Source organism: Bombina bombina, chromosome 11 (assembly GCF_027579735.1).
Source record: "Bombina bombina isolate aBomBom1 chromosome 11, aBomBom1.pri, whole genome shotgun sequence".
In the NCBI taxonomy this organism is placed as follows: Eukaryota; Metazoa; Chordata; class Amphibia; order Anura; family Bombinatoridae; genus Bombina; species Bombina bombina.
In genome coordinates this window covers 2481927-2501316 of record NC_069509.1, presented here as the reverse complement: position 1 = coordinate 2501316, position 19390 = coordinate 2481927, and the positions used below count along the sequence as shown (strand labels likewise).

The window sequence follows — 19390 nt, the reverse complement described above, 5'->3', positions numbered from 1 at the left end:
AGATAGGGAGAGCCCCAAGAGAGACAGCAAGAGCCCCAAGAGAGACAGCGAGAGCCCCGAGAGAGACAGCGAGATCCCCGAGAGAGACAGGGATAGCCCCGAGAGAGACAGCGAGAGAGACAGCGAGAGACCCCAGAGAGACAGTGAGAGCCTGAGAGAGACAGCGAGAGCTCGAGAGAGACAGCGAGAGCCAAGACAGAGAGAGCTTCAAGAGACAGCGAGAGCCCCGAGAGAGCCTCAAGAGAGAGACACTGAGAGCATCGAGAGAGACAGCGAGAGCCCCAAGAGACCCAGAGAGACAGCAAGAGCTCCGAGAGAGACAGCGAGAGCCCGAGAGAGATAGCGAGAGCCAAGACAGAGACAGAGAGAGCCTCAAGAGACAGCAAGAGCCCCGAAAGAGCCTTGAAAAAAAGACAGCGAAAGCCCTGAGAGACACAGACAGCGAGAGCACCAAGAGGAAACGACAAGAGCCCCAAGAGAGACAGCAAGAGCCCCCAGAGAGACAGCGAGAGCCCTGAGAGAGACAGCGAGAGCCAAGACAGAGAGAGCCTCAAGAGACAGCGAGAGCCCCGAGAGAGCCTTGAAAAAGACAGTGAGAGCCCTGAGAGAGACAGACAGCGAGAGCCCTGAGAGAGACAATGAAAGCCCCAAGAGAGACAGCAAGAGCCCCAAGAGAGACAGCAAGAGCCCCAAGAGAGACAGCAAGAGCCCCGAGAGAGACAGCGAGATCCCCGAGAGAGACAGGGAGAGCCCCGAGAGAGACAGGGAGAGCATTGAGAGACACAGTGAGAGCCCCTAAAAGAGACAACGAGAGCTCAGAGAGACAGCAAGCCTCGAAAGAGACAGCAAGAGCACCAAGAGAGACAGCGAGAGCCCCTAGAGAGATAGCGAGAGCCTAAGAGAGACAGCAAGAGCCAAGACAGAGAGAGCCTCAAGAGACATCGAGAGCCCTGAGACATCGAGAGCCCTGAGACATCGAGAGCCCTGAGACATCGAGAGCCCTGAGACATCGAGAGCCCTGAGGCAGCGAGAGCCCTGAGGCAGCGAGAGCCCTGAGGCAGCGAGAGCCCTGAGAGAGAGAGACAGCGAGAGCCCCGAGAGAGACAGCAAGAGCCCCAAGAGAGACAGCAAGAGCCCCAAGAGAGACAGCAAGAGCCCCGAGAGAGACAGCAAGAGCCCCGAGAGAGACAGCAAGAGCCCTGAGAGAGACAGCAAGAGCCCGAGAGAGACAGCAAGAGCCCCAAGAGAGATAGGGAGAGCCCCAAGAGAGACAGCAAGAGCCCCAAGAGAGACAGCGAGAGCCCCGAGAGAGACAGCGAGATCCCCGAGAGAGACAGGGATAGCCCCGAGAGAGACAGCGAGAGCCCCGAGAGAGACAGCGAGAGCCCCGAGAGAGACAGCGAGAGCCCCGAGAGAGACAGCGAGAGCCCTGAAAGAGACAGCGAGATCCCCGAGAGAGACAGGGATAGCCCCGAGAGAGACAGGGATAGCCCCGAGAGAGACAGCGAGAGCCCCGAGAGAGACAGCGAGAGCCCCGAGGGAGACAGGGATAGCCCCGAGAGAGACAGGGAGAGCATTGAGAGACACAGTGAGAGCCCCTAAGAGAGACAGCGAGAGCTCAGAGAGACAGCAAGCCTCGAAAGAGACAGCAAGAGCCCCAAGAGAGACAGCGAGAGCCCCTAGAGAGACAGCGAGAGCCAAGACAGAGAGAGCCTCAAGAGACAGCGAGAGCCCTGAGAGAGCTTCGAGAGAGAGACAGCGAGAGCCCTGAGACATCGAGAGCCCTGAGACATCGAGAGCCCTGAGACATCGAGAGCCCTGAGACAGTGAGAGCCCTGAGAGAGACAGCGAGAGCCCTAAGAAAGACAGCGAGAGCCCGAGAGAGACAGCAAGAGCCTCGAGAGAGACAGTGAGAGCCACAAGAGAGACAGAGAGAGCCCGAGAGAGACAGCGAAAGCCCCGAGAGAGACAACAAGAGCACCGAGAGTGACAGTGAGAGCCCCGAGAGAGACAGCGAGAGCCCCAAGAAAGACAGCGAGAGCCCTGAGAGAGACAGCGAGAGCCCTGAGAGAGACAGTGAGAGCCCGGAGAAAGACAGCGAGAGCCTTGAGACATCGAGAGCCCTGAAAGAGACAGCGAGAGCCCTGAGAGAGCTTCGAGAGAGAGACAGCGAGAGCCCTGAGAGAGACAGTGAGAGCCCTGAGAGAGACAGCGAGAGCCCTAAGAAAGACAGCGAAAGCCCCGAGAGAGACAGCAAGAGCCTCGAGAGAGACAGTGAGAGCCCCAAGAGAGACAGAGAGAGCCCCGAGAAAGACAGCGAGAGCCCTGAGAAAGACAGCAAGAGCCCGAGAGAGACAATGAGAGCCCTGAGACAGCGAGAGCCCTGATACAGTGAGAGCCCTGAGAGAGACAGCGAGAGAGACAGCGAGAGACCCCAGAGAGACAGTGAGAGCCTGAGAGAGACAGCGAGAGCTCGAGAGAGACAGCGAGAGCCAAGACAGAGAGAGCTTCAAGAGACAGCGAGAGCCCCGAGAGAGCCTCAAGAGAGAGACACTGAGAGCATCGAGAGAGACAGCGAGAGCCCCAAGAGACCCAGAGAGACAGCAAGAGCTCCGAGAGAGACAGCGAGAGCCCGAGAGAGATAGCGAGAGCCAAGACAGAGACAGAGAGAGCCTCAAGAGACAGCAAGAGCCCCGAAAGAGCCTTGAAAAAAAGACAGCGAAAGCCCTGAGAGACACAGACAGCGAGAGCACCAAGAGGAAAAGACAAGAGCCCCAAGAGAGACAGCAAGAGCCCCCAGAGAGACAGCGAGAGCCCTGAGAGAGACAGCGAGAGCCAAGACAGAGAGAGTCTCAAGAGACAGCGAGAGCCCAGAGAGAGCCTTGAAAAAGACAGTGAGAGCCCTGAGAGAGACAGACAGCGAGAGCCCTGAGAGAGACAATGAAAGCCCCAAGAGAGACAGCAAGAGCCCCAAGAGAGACAGCAAGAGCCCCAAGAGAGACAGCAAGAGCCCCGAGAGAGACAGCGAGATCCCCGAGAGAGACAGGGAGAGCCCCGAGAGAGACAGGGAGAGCATTGAGAGACACAGTGAGAGCCCCTAAAAGAGACAACGAGAGCTCAGAGAGACAGCAAGCCTCGAAAGAGACAGCAAGAGCACCAAGAGAGACAGCGAGAGCCCCTAGAGAGATAGCGAGAGCCTAAGAGAGACAGCAAGAGCCAAGACAGAGAGAGCCTCAAGAGACATCGAGAGCCCTGAGACATCGAGAGCCCTGAGACATCGAGAGCCCTGAGACATCGAGAGCCCTGAGGCAGCGAGAGCCCTGAGGCAGCAAGAGCCCTGAGGCAGCGAGAGCCCTGAGGCAGCGAGAGCCCTGAGAGAGAGAGACAGCGAGAGCCCCGAGAGAGACAGCAAGAGCCCCAAGAGAGACAGCAAGAGCCCCAAGAGAGACAGCAAGAGCCCCCAGAGAGACAGCAAGAGCCCCCAGAGAGACAGCAAGAGCCCCGAGAGAGACAGCAAGAGCCCTGAGAGAGACAGCAAGAGCCCGAGAGAGACAGCAAGAGCCCCAAGAGAGACAGCGAGAGCCCCAAGAGAGACAGCGAGAGCCCCTAGAGAGACAGCGAGAGCCAAGACAGAGAGAGCCTCAAGAGACAGCGAGAGCCCTGAGAGAGCTTCGAGAGAGAGACAGCGAGAGCCCTGAGAGAGACAGCGAGAGCCCTGAGACATCGAGAGCCCTGAGACATCGAGAGCCCTGAGACATCGAGAGCCCTGAGACAGTGAGAGCCCTGAGACATCGAGAGCCCTGAGACAGTGAGAGCCCTGAGAGAGACAGCGAGAGCCCTAAGAAAGACAGCGAGAGCCCGAGAGAGACAGCAAGAGCCTCGAGAGAGACAGTGAGAGCCACAAGAGAGACAGAGAGAGCCCGAGAGAGACAGCGAAAGCCCCGAGAGAGACAACAAGAGCACCGAGAGTGACAGTGAGAGCCCCGAGAGAGACAGCGAGAGCCCCAAGAAAGACAGCGAGAGCCCTGAGAGAGACAGCGAGAGCCCTGAGAGAGACAGTGAGAGCCCGGAGAAAGACAGCGAGAGCCTTGAGACATCGAGAGCCCTGAAAGAGACAGCGAGAGCCCTGAGAGAGCTTCGAGAGAGAGACAGCGAGAGCCCTGAGAGAGACAGTGAGAGCCCTGAGACATCGAGAGCCCTGAGACATCGAGAGCCCTGAGGCAGCGAGAGCCCTGAGGCAGCGAGAGCCCTGAGAGAGAGAGACAGCGAGAGCCCAAGAGAGACAGCAAGAGCCCCAAGAGAGACAGCAAGAGCCCCAAGAGAGACAGCAAGAGCCCCCAGAGAGACAGCAAGAGCCCTGAGAGAGACAGCAAGAGCCCCCAGAGAGACAGCAAGAGCCCTGAGAGAGACAGCAAGAGCTTGAGAGAGACAGCAAGAGCCCCAAGAGAGACAGCGAGAGCCCCAAGAGAGATAGCGAGAGCCCCAAGAGAGATAGCGAGAGCCCCGAGAGAGACAGCGAGATCCCCGAGAGAGACAGGGAGAGCCCCGAGAGAGACAGCGAGAGCCCCGAGAGAGACAGCGAGAGCCCTGAGACATCGAGAGCTCTGAGGCAGCGAGAGCCCTGAGAGAGACAGCGAGAGCCCTAAGAAAGACAGCGAGAGCCCCGAGAGAGACAGCAAGAGCCTCGAGAGAGACAGAGAGAGCCCGAGAGAGACAGCGAAAGCCCCGAGAGTGACAGCAAGAGCCCCGAGAGAGACAGCGAGAGCCCCAAGAAAGACAGCGAGAGCCCTGAGAGAGACAGCGAGAGCCCGGAGAAAGACAGCGAGAGCCCGGAGAAAGACAGCGAGAGCCCGGAGAAAGACAGCGAGAGCCTTGAGACATCGAGAGCCCTGAAAGAGACAGCGAGAGCCTAGATAGAGACTGCAAAAGCCCAAGAGAGACGAAAAGAGCCAAGACAGATACAGAGAGAGCCTCAAGAGACAGCGAGAGCCCTGAGAGAGCCTCGAGAGAGAGACAGTGAGAGAGCCTCAAGAGACATCGAGAGCCCTGAGACATCGAGAGCCCCGAGAGAGACAGAGAGAGCCCCGAAAGAGACAGAGAGAGCCCCGAAAGAGACAGAGAGAGCCCCGAGAGAGACAGAGAGAGCCCAGAGAGAGACAACAAGAGCCCCGAGAGAGACAACGAGAGCCTCAAGAGAGACAACGAGAGCCCCGAGAGAGACAGCGAGAGCCCCGAGAGAGACAGCGAGAGCCCCGAGAGAGACAGCGAGAGCATCGAGAGAGACAGCGAGAGCCCCGAGAGAGACAGCGAGAGCCCCGAGAGAGACAGCGAGAGCATCGAGAGAGACAGCGAGAGCATCGAGAGAGACAGCGAGAGCCCCAAGAGAGACAGCGAGAGCCCTGAGAAAGACAGGGAGAGCCCTGAGAAAGACAGCGAGAGCCCGAGAGAGACAACGAAAGCCCTGAGAGAGACACCGAGAGCATCGAGAGACAGCGAGAGCCCCAAGAGAGACAGCAAGAACCCCAGAGAGACAGCAAGATCTCAGAGAGAGACAGCGAGAGCCCGAGAGAGATAGCGAGAGCCAAGACAGAGAGAGCCTCAAGAGACAGCAAGAGCCCCGAAAGAGCCTCGAAAAAAAGACAGCGAAAGCCCTGAGAGAGACAGACAGCGAGAGCACCAAAAAGACAACGAGAGCCCCAAGAGAGACGGCAAGAGCCCCAAGAGAGACAGCGAGAGCCCTGAGGCAGCGAGAGCCCTGAGGCAGCGAGAGCCCTGAGAAAGACAGCGAGAGCCCTGAGAAAGACAGCGAGAGCCCTGAGAAAGACAGCGAGATCCCGAGAGAGACAACAAGAGCATCAAGAGAGACAGCGAGAGCCCCAAGAGAGACAGCAAGAACCCCAGAGAGACAGGGAGAGCCCCGAGAGAAACAGGGAGAGCATTGAGAGACACAATGAGAGCCCCTAAAAGAGACAACGAGAGCTCAGAGAGACAGCAAGCCTCAAAAGAGACAGCAAGAGCCCCTAGAGAGACAGCGAGAGCCCTGAGAGAGTTTCAATTGACAGCGAGAGCCCTGAGACATTGAGAGACAGCGAGAGCCCTGAGGCAGCGAGAGCCCTGAGAAAGAGAGCAAGAGCCCTGAGAAAGAGAGCAAGAGCCCTGAGAAAGACAGCGAGAGCCCTGAGGCAGCGAGAGCCCTGAGGCAGCGAGAGCCCTGAGGCAGCGAGAGCCCTGAGAAAGACAGCGAGAGCCCTGAGAAAGACAGCGAGAGCCCTGAGAAAGACAGCGAGAGCCCTGAGGCAGCAAGAGCCCTGAGAAAGACAGCGAGAGCCCTGAGAAAGACAGCGAGAGCCCTGAGAAAGACAGCGAGATCCCGAGAGAGACAACAAGAGCATCAAGAGAGACAGCGAGAGCCCCAAGAGAGACAGCAAGAACCCCAGAGAGACAGGGAGAGCCCCGAGAGAAACAGGGAGAGCATTGAGAGACACAATGAGAGCCCCTAAAAGAGACAACGAGAGCTCAGAGAGACAGCAAGCCTCAAAAGAGACAGCAAGAGCCCCTAGAGAGACAGCGAGAGCCCTGAGAGAGTTTCAATTGACAGCGAGAGCCCTGAGACATTGAGAGACAGCGAGAGCCCTGAGGCAGCGAGAGCCCTGAGAAAGAGAGCAAGAGCCCTGAGAAAGAGAGCAAGAGCCCTGAGAAAGACAGTGAGAGCCCTGAGAAAGACAGTGAGAGCCCTGAGAAAGACAGCGAGAGCCCTGATACAGCGAGAGCCCTGAGGCAGCGAGAGCCCTGAGAAAGAGAGCAAGAGCCCTGAGAAAGACAGTGAGAGCCCTGAGAAAGACAGCGAGAGCCCTGAGAAAGACAGCGAGAGCCCGAGACAGCGAGAGCCCTGAGAAAGACAGTGAGAGCCCGAGACAGCGAGAGCCCTGAGAAAGACAGCGAGAGCCCGAGACATTGAGAGCCCTGAGAAAGACAGCGAGAGCCCGAGACAGCGAGAGCCCTGAGAAAGACAGCGAGAGCCCGAGACAACGAGAGCCCCGAGAGAGACAGCGAGAGCCCCGAGAGAGACAGCGAGAGCCCCGAGAGAGACAGCGAGAGCCCCGAGAAAGACAGTGAGAGCCCGAGACATTGAGAGCCCTGAGAAAGACAGCGAGAGCCCGAGACAGCGAGAGCCCCGAGAGAGACAGCGAGAGCCCCGAGAGAGACAGCGAGAGCCCCGAGAAAGACAGTGAGAGCCCTGAGAAAGACAGCGAGAGCCCTGAGAAAGACAGCGAGAGCCCAAGACAACGAGAGCCCCGAGAGAGACAGCGAGAGCCCCGAGAGAGACAGCGAGAGCCCCGAGAAAGACAGTGAGAGCCCCGAGAAAGACAGTGAGAGCCCCGAGAAAGACAGCGAGAGCCCCGAGAAAGACAGCGAGAGCCCTGAGAAAGAGAGCAAGAGCCCTGAGAAAGACAGCGAGAGCCCTGAGGCAGCGAGAGCCCTGAGACATTGAGAGACAGCGAGAGCCCTGAGGCAGCGAGAGCCCTGAGGCAGCGAGAGCCCTGAGAAAGAGAGCAAGAGCCCTGAGAAAGACAGTGAGAGCCCTGAGAAAGACAGCGAGAGCCCTGAGAAAGACAGCGAGAGCCCTGAGGCAGCGAGAGCCCTGAGAAAGACAGCGAGAGCCCTGAGAAAGACAGCGAGAGCCCTGAGAAAGACAGCGAGATCCCGAGAGAGACAACAAGAGCATCAAGAGAGACAGCGAGAGCCCCAAGAGAGACAGCAAGAACCCCAGAGAGACAGGGAGAGCCCCGAGAGAAACAGGGAGAGCATTGAGAGACACAATGAGAGCCCCTAAAAGAGACAACGAGAGCTCAGAGAGACAGCAAGCCTCAAAAGAGACAGCAAGAGCCCCTAGAGAGACAGCGAGAGCCCTGAGAGAGTTTCAATTGACAGCGAGAGCCCTGAGACATTGAGAGACAGCGAGAGCCCTGAGGCAGCGAGAGCCCTGAGAAAGAGAGCAAGAGCCCTGAGAAAGAGAGCAAGAGCCCTGAGAAAGACAGTGAGAGCCCTGAGAAAGACAGTGAGAGCCCTGAGAAAGACAGCGAGAGCCCTGATACAGCGAGAGCCCTGAGGCAGCGAGAGCCCTGAGAAAGAGAGCAAGAGCCCTGAGAAAGACAGTGAGAGCCCTGAGAAAGACAGCGAGAGCCCTGAGAAAGACAGCGAGAGCCCGAGACAGCGAGAGCCCTGAGAAAGACAGTGAGAGCCCGAGACAGCGAGAGCCCTGAGAAAGACAGCGAGAGCCCGAGACATTGAGAGCCCTGAGAAAGACAGCGAGAGCCCGAGACAGCGAGAGCCCTGAGAAAGACAGCGAGAGCCCGAGACAACGAGAGCCCCGAGAGAGACAGCGAGAGCCCCGAGAGAGACAGCGAGAGCCCCGAGAGAGACAGCGAGAGCCCCGAGAAAGACAGTGAGAGCCCGAGACATTGAGAGCCCTGAGAAAGACAGCGAGAGCCCGAGACAGCGAGAGCCCCGAGAGAGACAGCGAGAGCCCCGAGAGAGACAGCGAGAGCCCCGAGAAAGACAGTGAGAGCCCTGAGAAAGACAGCGAGAGCCCTGAGAAAGACAGCGAGAGCCCAAGACAACGAGAGCCCCGAGAGAGACAGCGAGAGCCCCGAGAGAGACAGCGAGAGCCCCGAGAAAGACAGTGAGAGCCCCGAGAAAGACAGTGAGAGCCCCGAGAAAGACAGCGAGAGCCCCGAGAAAGACAGCGAGAGCCCTGAGAAAGAGAGCAAGAGCCCTGAGAAAGACAGCGAGAGCCCTGAGGCAGCGAGAGCCCTGAGACATTGAGAGACAGCGAGAGCCCTGAGGCAGCGAGAGCCCTGAGGCAGCGAGAGCCCTGAGAAAGAGAGCAAGAGCCCTGAGAAAGACAGTGAGAGCCCTGAGAAAGACAGCGAGAGCCCTGAGAAAGACAGCGAGAGCCCTGAGGCAGCGAGAGCCCTGAGAAAGACAGCGAGAGCCCTGAGGCAGCGAGAGCCCTGAGAAAGACAGCGAGAGCCCTGAGGCAGCGAGAGCCCTGAGAAAGACAGCGAGAGCCCTGAGAAAGACAGCGAGAGCCCGAGACAACGAGAGCCCCGAGAGAGACAGCGAGAGCCCCGAGAGAGACAGCGAGAGCCCCGAGAAAGACAGTGAGAGCCCCGAGAAAGACAGCGAGAGCCCCGAGAAAGACAGCGAGAGCCCCGAGAGAGACAGCGAGAGCCCCGAGAGAGACAGCGAGAGCCCCGAGAGAGACAGCAAGAGCCCCGAGAGAGACAGCGAGAGCCCCGATAGAGACAGCGAGAGCCCCGAGAGAGACAGTGAGAGCCCCGAGAGAGACAGCGAGAGCCCCAAGAGAGACAGCGAGAGCATTGAGAGAGACAGCGAGAGCCCTAAGAGAGACAGTGAGAGCCCTGAGAAAGACAGCGAGAGCCCGAGAGAGACAACGAGAGCCCTGATACAGCGAGAGCCCTGAGAGAGACACCGAGAGCATCGAGAGAGACAGCGAGAGCCCCAAGAGAGACAGCAAGAACCCCAGAGAGATAGCAAGAGCTCCGGGAGACAGCGAGAGCCCAAGAGAGATAGCGAGAGCCAAGACAGAGACAGAGAGAGCCTCAAGAGACAGCGAGAGCCCCGAAAGAGCCTCGAAAAAAAAGACAGCGAGAGCCCTGAGAGAGACAGACAGCGAGAGCACAAAGAGAGACAACGAGAGCCCCAAGAGACGGCAAGAGCGCCAAGAGAGACAGCAAGAGCCACCAGAGAGACAGCAAGAGCCCTGAGAGAGCCTCAAGAGACAGTGAGAGCCCCGAGAGAGCCTCAAAAAAGAGACAACAAGAGCCCCGAGAGAGACAGACAGCGAAAGCCCTGAGAGAGACAATGAGAGCCCCGAGAGTGACAGACAGCGAGAGCCCCGAGAGAGACAACGAGAGCCCCGAGAGAGACAGCAAGAGCCCTGAGAGAGACAGCAAGAGCCCAAGAGAGACAGCAAGAGCCCCAAGAGAGACAGCGAGAGCCCCAAGAGAGACAGCGAGAGCCCCGAGAGAGACAGCGATATCCCCGAGAGAGACAGGGAGAGCATTGAGAGAAACAGTGAGAGCCCCTAAGAGAGACAGTGAGAGCTCAGAGAGACAGCAAGCCTCAAAAGAGACAGCAAGAGCCCCAGAGAGACAGCAAGAGCCTGAGAGAGACAGCGAGAGCCCTGAGAGAGCTTTGAGAGAGAGACAACGAGAGCCCTGAGAGAGACAGCGAGAGCCCTGAGACATCGAGAGCCCTGAGACATCGAGAGCCCTGAGACATCGAGAGCCCTGAGACATCGAGAGCCCTGAGACATCGAGAGCCCTGAGGGAGACAGCGAGAGCCGTGAGAGAGACAGCCAGAGCCCCGAGAGACACAGTGAGAGCCGTGAGAGAGACAGTGAGAGCCGTGAGAGAGACAGCCAGAGCCCCGAGAGAGACAGTGAGAGCCCTGAGAGAGACAGCGAGAGCCCTGAGAGAGACAGTGAGAGCACCAAGACAGTAAAATAAAGACAGACAGATTAGAATCAGGGAAAGACAAGAACTATAAAAGAGAGGGAGTTTCAGCCATTCCCTTACCATAGCCAGCCAGGACACAGGCTCCTCCAATAATAACAAACGTCTGTACTGTGTCTGTGTACATGAGAGCAGCGAGACCACCTGCAGAGAGAGAGAGAGGTGAGATGTGAGGTGCAGAGAGAGAGAGAGAGGGTGAGATGTGAGGTCCAGGGAGAGAGAGAGAGGGTGAGATGTGAGGTGCAGGGAGAGAGGGTGAGATGTGAGGTGCAGAGAGAGAGAGGGTGAGATGTGAGGTGCAGGGAGAGAGAGAGAGGTGAGATGTGAGGTGCAGAGAGAGAGAGAGGGTGAGATGTGAGGTGCAGAGAGAGAGAGAGGGTGAGATGTGAGGTGCAGAGAGAGAGAGAGGGTGAGATGTGAGGTGCAGAGAGAGAGAGAGAGGTGAGATGTGAGGTGCAGAGAGAGAGAGAGAGGTGAGATGTGAGGTGCAGAGAGAGAGAGGGTGAGATGTGAGGTGCAGAGAGAGAGAGGGTGAGATGTGAGGTGCAGGGAGAGAGAGGGTGAGATGTGAGGTGCAGAGAGAGAGAGGGTGAGATGTGAGGTGCAGAGAGAGAGAGAGGATGAGATGTGAGGTGCAGAGAGAGAGAGAGGGTGAGATGTGAGGTGCAGAGAGAGAGAGGGTGAGATGTGAGGTGCAGAGAGAGAGAGGGTGAGATGTGAGGTGCAGAGAGAGAGAGAGAGGGTGAGATGTGAGGTGCAGAGAGAGAGAGGGTGAGATGTGAGGTGCAGGGAGAGAGAGAGAGGGTGAGATGTGAGGTGCAGGGAGAGAGAGAGGGTGAGATGTGAGGTGCAGGGAGAGAGAGGGTGAGATGTGAGGTGCAGAGAGAGAGAGAGGGTGAGATGTGAGGTGCAGAGAGAGAGAGGGTGAGATGTGAGGTGCAGAGAGAGAGAGGGTGAGATGTGAGGTGCAGAGAGAGAGAGGGTGAGATGTGAGGTGCAGAGAGAGAGAGAGAGGGTGAGATGTGAGGTGCAGAGAGAGAGAGGGTGAGATGTGAGGTGCAGGGAGAGAGAGGGTGAGATGTGAGGTGCAGAGAGAGAGAGAGGGTGAGATGTGAGGTGCAGAGAGAGAGAGGGTGAGATGTGAGGTGCAGAGAGAGAGAGGTGAGATGTGAGGTGCAGAGAGAGAGAGAGGTGAGATGTGAGGTGCAGAGAGAGAGAGAGGGTGAGATGTGAGGTGCAGAGAGAGAGAGAGAGGTGAGATGTGAGGTGCAGGGAGAGAGGGTGAGATGTGAGGTGCAGAGAGAGAGAGAGGGTGAGATGTGAGGTGCAGAGAGAGAGGGTGAGATGTGAGGTGCAGAGAGAGAGAGAGAGAGAGAGAGAGAGAGGGTGAGATGTGAGGTGCAGAGAGAGAGAGAGGGTGAGATGTGAGGTGCAGAGAGAGAGAGAGAGGGTGAGATGTGAGGTGCAGAGAGAGAGAGAGGGTGAGATGTGAGGTGCAGGGAGAGAGAGAGGGTGAGATGTGAGGTGCAGGGAGAGAGAGGGTGAGATGTGAGGTGCAGAGAGAGAGAGGGTGAGATGTGAGGTGCAGAGAGAGAGAGGGTGAGATGTGAGGTGCAGAGAGAGAGAGAGAGGGTGAGATGTGAGGTGCAGAGAGAGAGAGAGAGAGGTGAGATGTGAGGTGCAGAGAGAGAGAGGGTGAGATGTGAGGTGCAGGGAGAGAGAGAGAGGGTGAGATGTGAGGTGCAGGGAGAGAGAGAGGGTGAGATGTGAGGTGCAGGGAGAGAGAGGGTGAGATGTGAGGTGCAGGGAGAGAGAGGGTGAGATGTGAGGTGCAGAGAGAGAGAGAGAGGTGAGATGTGAGGTGCAGAGAGAGAGAGGGTGAGATGTGAGGTGCAGAGAGAGAGAGGGTGAGATGTGAGGTGCAGGGAGAGAGGGTGAGATGTGAGGTGCAGAGAGAGAGAGAGAGGTGAGATGTGAGGTGCAGGGAGAGAGAGGGTGAGATGTGAGGTGCAGAGAGAGAGAGAGGGTGAGATGTGAGGTGCAGAGAGAGAGAGAGAGAGGTGAGATGTGAGGTGCAGAGAGAGAGAGAGAGAGAGAGAGAGAGGGTGAGATGTGAGGTGCAGGGAGAGAGGGTGAGATGTGAGGTGCAGAGAGAGAGAGAGGGTGAGATGTGAGGTGCAGAGAGAGAGAGAGAGAGGGTGAGATGTGAGGTGCAGAGAGAGAGAGGGTGAGATGTGAGGTGCAGAGAGAGAGAGAGGGTGAGATGTGAGGTGCAGAGAGAGAGAGGGTGAGATGTGAGGTGCAGAGAGAGAGAGGGTGAGATGTGAGGTGCAGAGAGAGAGAGGGTGAGATGTGAGGTGCAGAGAGAGAGAGAGAGGGTGAGATGTGAGGTGCAGAGAGAGAGAGAGAGGGTGAGATGTGAGGTGCAGAGAGAGAGAGAGGGTGAGATGTGAGGTGCAGAGAGAGAGAGGGTGAGATGTGAGGTGCAGGGAGAGAGAGAGGGTGAGATGTGAGGTGCAGAGAGAGAGAGGGTGAGATGTGAGGTGCAGGGAGAGAGGGTGAGATGTGAGGTGCAGAGAGAGAGAGAGGGTGAGATGTGAGGTGCAGAGAGAGAGAGAGAGGGTGAGATGTGAGGTGCAGAGAGAGAGAGAGGGTGAGATGTGAGGTGCAGAGAGAGAGAGAGGGTGAGATGTGAGGTGCAGAGAGAGAGAGAGGGTGAGATGTGAGGTGCAGAGAGAGAGAGGGTGAGATGTGAGGTGCAGAGAGAGAGAGAGGGTGAGATGTGAGGTGCAGAGAGAGAGAGAGGGTGAGATGTGAGGTGCAGAGAGAGAGAGAGGGTGAGATGTGAGGTGCAGAGAGAGAGAGAGGGTGAGATGTGAGGTGCAGAGAGAGAGAGAGGGTGAGATGTGAGGTGCAGAGAGAGAGAGAGGGTGAGATGTGAGGTGCAGAGAGAGAGAGGGTGAGATGTGAGGTGCAGAGAGAGAGAGGGTGAGATGTGAGGTGCAGAGAGAGAGAGGGTGAGATGTGAGGTGCAGAGAGAGAGAGGGTGAGATGTGAGGTGCAGAGAGAGAGAGGGTGAGATGTGAGGTGCAGAGAGAGAGAGAGAGGGTGAGATGTGAGGTGCAGAGAGAGAGAGAGAGGGTGAGATGTGAGGTGCAGAGAGAGAGAGGGTGAGATGTGAGGTGCAGAGAGAGAGAGAGGGTGAGATGTGAGGTGCAGAGAGAGAGAGAGGGTGAGATGTGAGGTGCAGAGAGAGAGAGAGGGTGAGATGTGAGGTGCAGAGAGAGAGAGAGGGTGAGATGTGAGGTGCAGAGAGAGAGAGAGGGTGAGATGTGAGGTGCAGAGAGAGAGAGGGTGAGATGTGAGGTGCAGAGAGAGAGAGGGTGAGATGTGAGGTGCAGAGAGAGAGAGAGGGTGAGATGTGAGGTGCAGAGAGAGAGAGAGGGTGAGATGTGAGGTGCAGAGAGAGAGAGAGGGTGAGATGTGAGGTGCAGAGAGAGAGAGAGGGTGAGATGTGAGGTGCAGAGAGAGAGAGAGGGTGAGATGTGAGGTGCAGAGAGAGAGAGAGGGTGAGATGTGAGGTGCAGGGAGAGAGGGTGAGATGTGAGGTGCAGAGAGAGAGAGAGGGTGAGATGTGAGGTGCAGGGAGAGAGAGAGGGTGAGATGTGAGGTGCAGGGAGAGAGGGTGAGATGTGAGGTGCAGAGAGAGAGAGAGGGTGAGATGTGAGGTGCAGAGAGAGAGAGGGTGAGATGTGAGGTGCAGAGAGAGAGAGGGTGAGATGTGAGGTGCAGAGAGAGAGAGAGGGTGAGATGTGAGGTGCAGAGAGAGAGAGAGGGTGAGATGTGAGGTGCAGAGAGAGAGAGGGTGAGATGTGAGGTGCAGAGAGAGAGAGGGTGAGATGTGAGGTGCAGAGAGAGAGAGGGTGAGATGTGAGGTGCAGAGAGAGAGAGGGTGAGATGTGAGGTGCAGTGAGAGAGAGAGGGTGAGATGAGATGTGAGGTGCAGAGAGAGAGAGAGGGTGAGATGTGAGGTGCAGGGAGAGAGAGAGGGTGAGATGTGAGGTGCAGAGAGAGAGAGAGGGTGAGATGTGAGGTGCAGGGAGAGAGAGAGGGTGAGATGTGAGGTGCAGGGAGAGAGAGAGGGTGAGATGTGAGGTGCAGAGAGAGAGAGGGTGAGATGTGAGGTGCAGAGAGAGAGAGAGGGTGAGATGTGAGGTGCAGAGAGAGAGAGGGTGAGATGTGAGGTGCAGAGAGAGAGAGAGGGTGAGATGTGAGGTGCAGGGAGAGAGAGAGGGTGAGATGTGAGGTGCAGAGAGAGAGAGAGGGTGAGATGTGAGGTGCAGAGAGAGAGAGGGTGAGATGTGAGGTGCAGAGAGAGAGAGGGTGAGATGTGAGGTGCAGAGAGAGAGAGGGTGAGATGTGAGGTGCAGAGAGAGAGAGGGTGAGATGTGAGGTGCAGGGAGAGAGAGAGGGTGAGATGTGAGGTGCAGAGAGAGAGAGAGGGTGAGATGTGAGGTGCAGGGAGAGAGAGAGGGTGAGATGTGAGGTGCAGGGAGAGAGAGAGGGTGAGATGTGAGGTGCAGGGAGAGAGGGTGAGATATGAGGTGCAGAGAGAGAGAGGGTGAGATGTGAGGTGCAGAGAGAGAGAGGGTGAGATGTGAGGTGCAGAGAGAGAGAGGGTAAGATGTGAGGTGCAGAGAGAGAGAGGGTAAGATGTGAGGTGCAGAGAGAGAGAGGGTGAGATGTGAGGTGCAGAGAGAGAGAGAGGGTGAGATGTGAGGTGCAGGGAGAGAGGGTGAGATATGAGGTGCAGGGAGAGAGGGTGAGATATGAGGTGCAGGGAGAGAGGGTGAGATGTGAGGTGCAGGGAGAGAGGGTGAGATGTGAGGTGCAGAGAGAGAGAGGGTGAGATGTGAGGTGCAGGGAGAGAGGGTGAGATATGAGGTGCAGGGAGAGAGGGTGAGATGTGAGGTGCAGGGAGAGAGGGTGAGATATGAGGTGCAGGGAGAGAGGGTGAGATGTGAGGTGCAGGGAGAGAGGGTGAGATGTGAGGTGCAGAGAGAGAGAGGGTGAGATGTGAGGTGCAGAGAGAGAGAGAGAGGGTGAGATGTGAGGTGCAGAGAGAGAGAGAGAGGGTGAGATGTGAGGTGCAGGGAGAGAGGGTGACATGTGAGGTGCAGGGAGAGAGGGTGAGATGTGAGGTGCAGAGAGAGAGAGAGAGCGTGAGATGTGAGGTGCAGGGTGAGACCACCTGCAGAGAGAGCAAGAGAGAGGGAGGGTGAGACGCGAGGTGCAGGGAGAGACCACTTGCAGAGAGAGGGAGGGTGAGACGCGAGGTGCAGGGAGAGACCACTTGCAGAGAGAGGGAGGGTGAGACGCGAGGTGCAGGGAGAGACCACTTGCAGAGAGAGGGAGGGTGAGAATTGAGGTGCAGAGAGAGAGCCCTTTTATACATTTTATTACCTATATCTGTGGGTCAGTGGGTCAGTCAGGAGCAAGTGAAGCACTAAATATACAAAGCCATTAATACCAAGAGCTTTAAAAGTGATAATAATGTGTTCAGAAATAGTGCACAGAATGATAAAAAGAAGGGGTGAGATTAGCGCGGCTCTCCAACACTTGTGGTATTTAATGTAAGGAGACAAATTTAGTAAAAACAATGAATATCACATGCTTTTGTAATGAAACAAATGTCTAAACAACTATTTAATATACTTCTAGAATCTAAGCTACTTTGTTTTCTTGAAATCATTTGTTGAAAAGCATACAACGGTAGGCTCAGCAGCAGCAATGCACTACTGAGAGGTAGATGCTGATTGGTGGCTTCACATGTATGCCTCTTGTCAGTGGCTCACCTGATGTGCTCAGCTAGCTCCCACTAATGCATTGCTACTCCTTCAACAAAAGATACTAAGAGAATTTAAAAAATTTTATAATAGAAGTCAGTAAAAAATAGTATGTTCTATCTGACTCATTAGCAATAGAACAAAGCAGTAATATTACATGGTGTGGTGGCAAAGCTATTGGCTATATCTAGTAGCCCAGTCAGTGATAGTCAGTTGGCCTTACATGAAAGGGAAGTCTGGGGCATAAGTCACTGTGTTACACCAAATACATAAGGCTTGCGGTGAGACTCTGTTACAATAAATACATATGGCTTGTGGTGAGACTGTATTACAATATATACATAAGGCTTGCGGTGAGACTCTGTTACAATAAATACATATGGCTTGTGGTGAGACTGTATTACAATAAATACATATAGCTTGTGGTGAGACTCTGTTACAATAAATACATATGGCTTGTGGTGAGACTGTATTACAATATATACATAAGGCTTGCGGTGAGACTCTGTTACAATAAATACATATGGCTTGTGGTGAGACTGTATTACAATATATACATAAGGCTTGCGGTGAGACTCTGTTACAATAAATACATATAGCTTGCGTGAGACTGTGTTACAATATATACATATGGCTTGCATTGAGACTGTGTTACAATATATACATAAGGCTTGCTGTGAGACTCTGTTACAATAAATACATATGGCTTGTGGTGAGACTGTATTACAATATATACATAAGGGTTGCGGTGAGACTGTGTTACAATAAATACATATAGCTTGCGTGAGACTGTGTTACAATATATACATATGGCTTGCGGTGAGACTGTGTTACAATATATACATATGGCTTGTGATGAGACTGTGTTACAATAAATACATATGGCTTGTGGTGAGACTGTGTTACAATAAATACATATGGCTTGTGGTGAGACTGTGTTACAATAAATACATATGGCTTGTGGTGAGACTGTGTTACAATAAATACATAAGGCTTGCGGTGAGACTATTACAATAAATACATATGGCTTGTGGTGAGACTGTGTTACAATAAATACATATGGCTTGTGGTGAGACTGTATTACAATAAATACATAAGGCTTGTGGTGAGACTGTGTTACAATAAATACATAAGGCTTCTGGTGAGACTGTATTACAATAAATACATATAGCTTGAAGAGAGACTGTATTACAATAAATACATAGGCTTCTGGTGAGACTGTATTACAATAAATACATATGGCTTGTGGTGAGACTGTGTTACAATAAATATATATAGTTTGTGGTGAGACTGTGTTACAATAAATACATATGGCTTGTGGTGAGACTGTGTTACAATAAATATATATGGCTTGTGGTGAGACTGCGTTACAATAAATACATAAGGCTTCTGGTGAGACTGTGTTACAATAAATATATATGGCTTGTGGTGAGACTGCGTTACAATAAATACATATGGCTTGTGGTGAGACTGCGTTACAATAAATACATATGGCTTGTGGTGAGACTGTGTTACAATAAATACATATGGCTTGTGGTGAGACTGTATTACAATAAATACATATAGCTTGTGGTGAGACTGTATTACAATAAATACATATGGCTTGTGGTGAGACTGTATTACAATAAATACATATAGCTTGTGGTGAGACTGTATTACAATATATACATAAGGCTTGCGGTGAGACTATTACAATAAATACATATGGCTTGTGGTGAGACTGTATTACAATAAATACATATGGCTTGCGGTGAGACTGTGTTACAATAAATACATATGGCTTGTGGTGAGACTGTGTTACAATAAATACATATGGCTTGTGGTGAGACTGTGTTACAATAAATACATATGGCTTGTGGTGAGACTGCGTTACAATAAATACATATGGCTTGTGGTGAGACTGTGTTACAATAAATACATATGGCTTGTGGTGAGACTGTATTACAATAAATACATATAGCTTGTGGTAAGACTGTGTTACAATAAATACATATGGCTTGTGGTGAGACTGTATTACAATAAATACATATAGCTACTTTGTTTTCTTGAAATCATTTGTTGAAAAGCATACAACGGTAGGCTCAGCAGCAGCAATGCACTACTGAGAGGTAGATGCTGAATGGTGGCTTCACATGTATGCCTCTTGTCAGTGGCTCACCTGATGTGCTCAGCTAGCTCCCACTAATGCATTGCTACTCCTTCAACAAAAGATACTAAGAGAATTTAACAAATTTTATAATAGAAGTCAGTCAAAAATAGTATGTTCTATCTGACTCATTAGCAATAAAACAAAGCAGTAATATTACATGGTGTGGTGGCAAAGCTATTGGCTATATCTAGTAGCCCAGTCAGTGATAGTCAGTTGGCCTTACATGAAAGGGAAGTCTGGGGCATAAGTCACTGTGTTACACCAAATACATAAGGCTTGCGGTGAGACTCTGTTACAATAAATACATATGGCTTGTGGTGAGACTGTATTACAATATATACATAAGGGTTGCGGTGAGACTGTGTTACAATAAATACATATAGCTTGCGTGAGACTGTGTTACAATATATACATATGGCTTGCGGTGAGACTGTGTTACAATATATACATATGGCTTGCGGTGAGACTGTGTTACAATAAATACATATGGCTTGTGGTGAGACTGTGTTACAATAAATACATAAGGCTTGCGGTGAGACTATTACAATAAATACATATGGCTTGTGGTGAGACTGTGTTACAATAAATACATATGGCTTGTGGTGAGACTGTATTACAATAAATACATAAGGCTTGTGGTGAGACTGTGTTACAATAAATACATAGGCTTCTGGTGAGACTGTATTACAATAAATACATATAGCTTGTGGTGAGACTGTGTTACAATAAATATATATAGTTTGTGGTGAGACTGTGTTACAATAAATACATATGGCTTGTGGTGAGACTGTGTTACAATAAATATATATGGCTTGTGGTGAGACTGCGTTACAATAAATACATATGGCTTGTGG

General features: G+C 53.7%; 1 protein-coding gene across 1 annotated transcript in view; it reads right to left on the bottom strand.

Moving 5' to 3' along the window:
• The window catches only part of SLC5A2 (solute carrier family 5 member 2), a 520185-nt gene that overhangs the window by 463776 nt on the left and 37019 nt on the right, over positions 1 to 19390 (bottom strand). The window contains exon 3 of the mRNA XM_053694827.1: positions 10605 to 10685. Within this exon, the coding sequence (XP_053550802.1) occupies positions 10605 to 10685 (81 nt within the window). The remainder of the gene's footprint in view (positions 1 to 10604; positions 10686 to 19390) is intronic.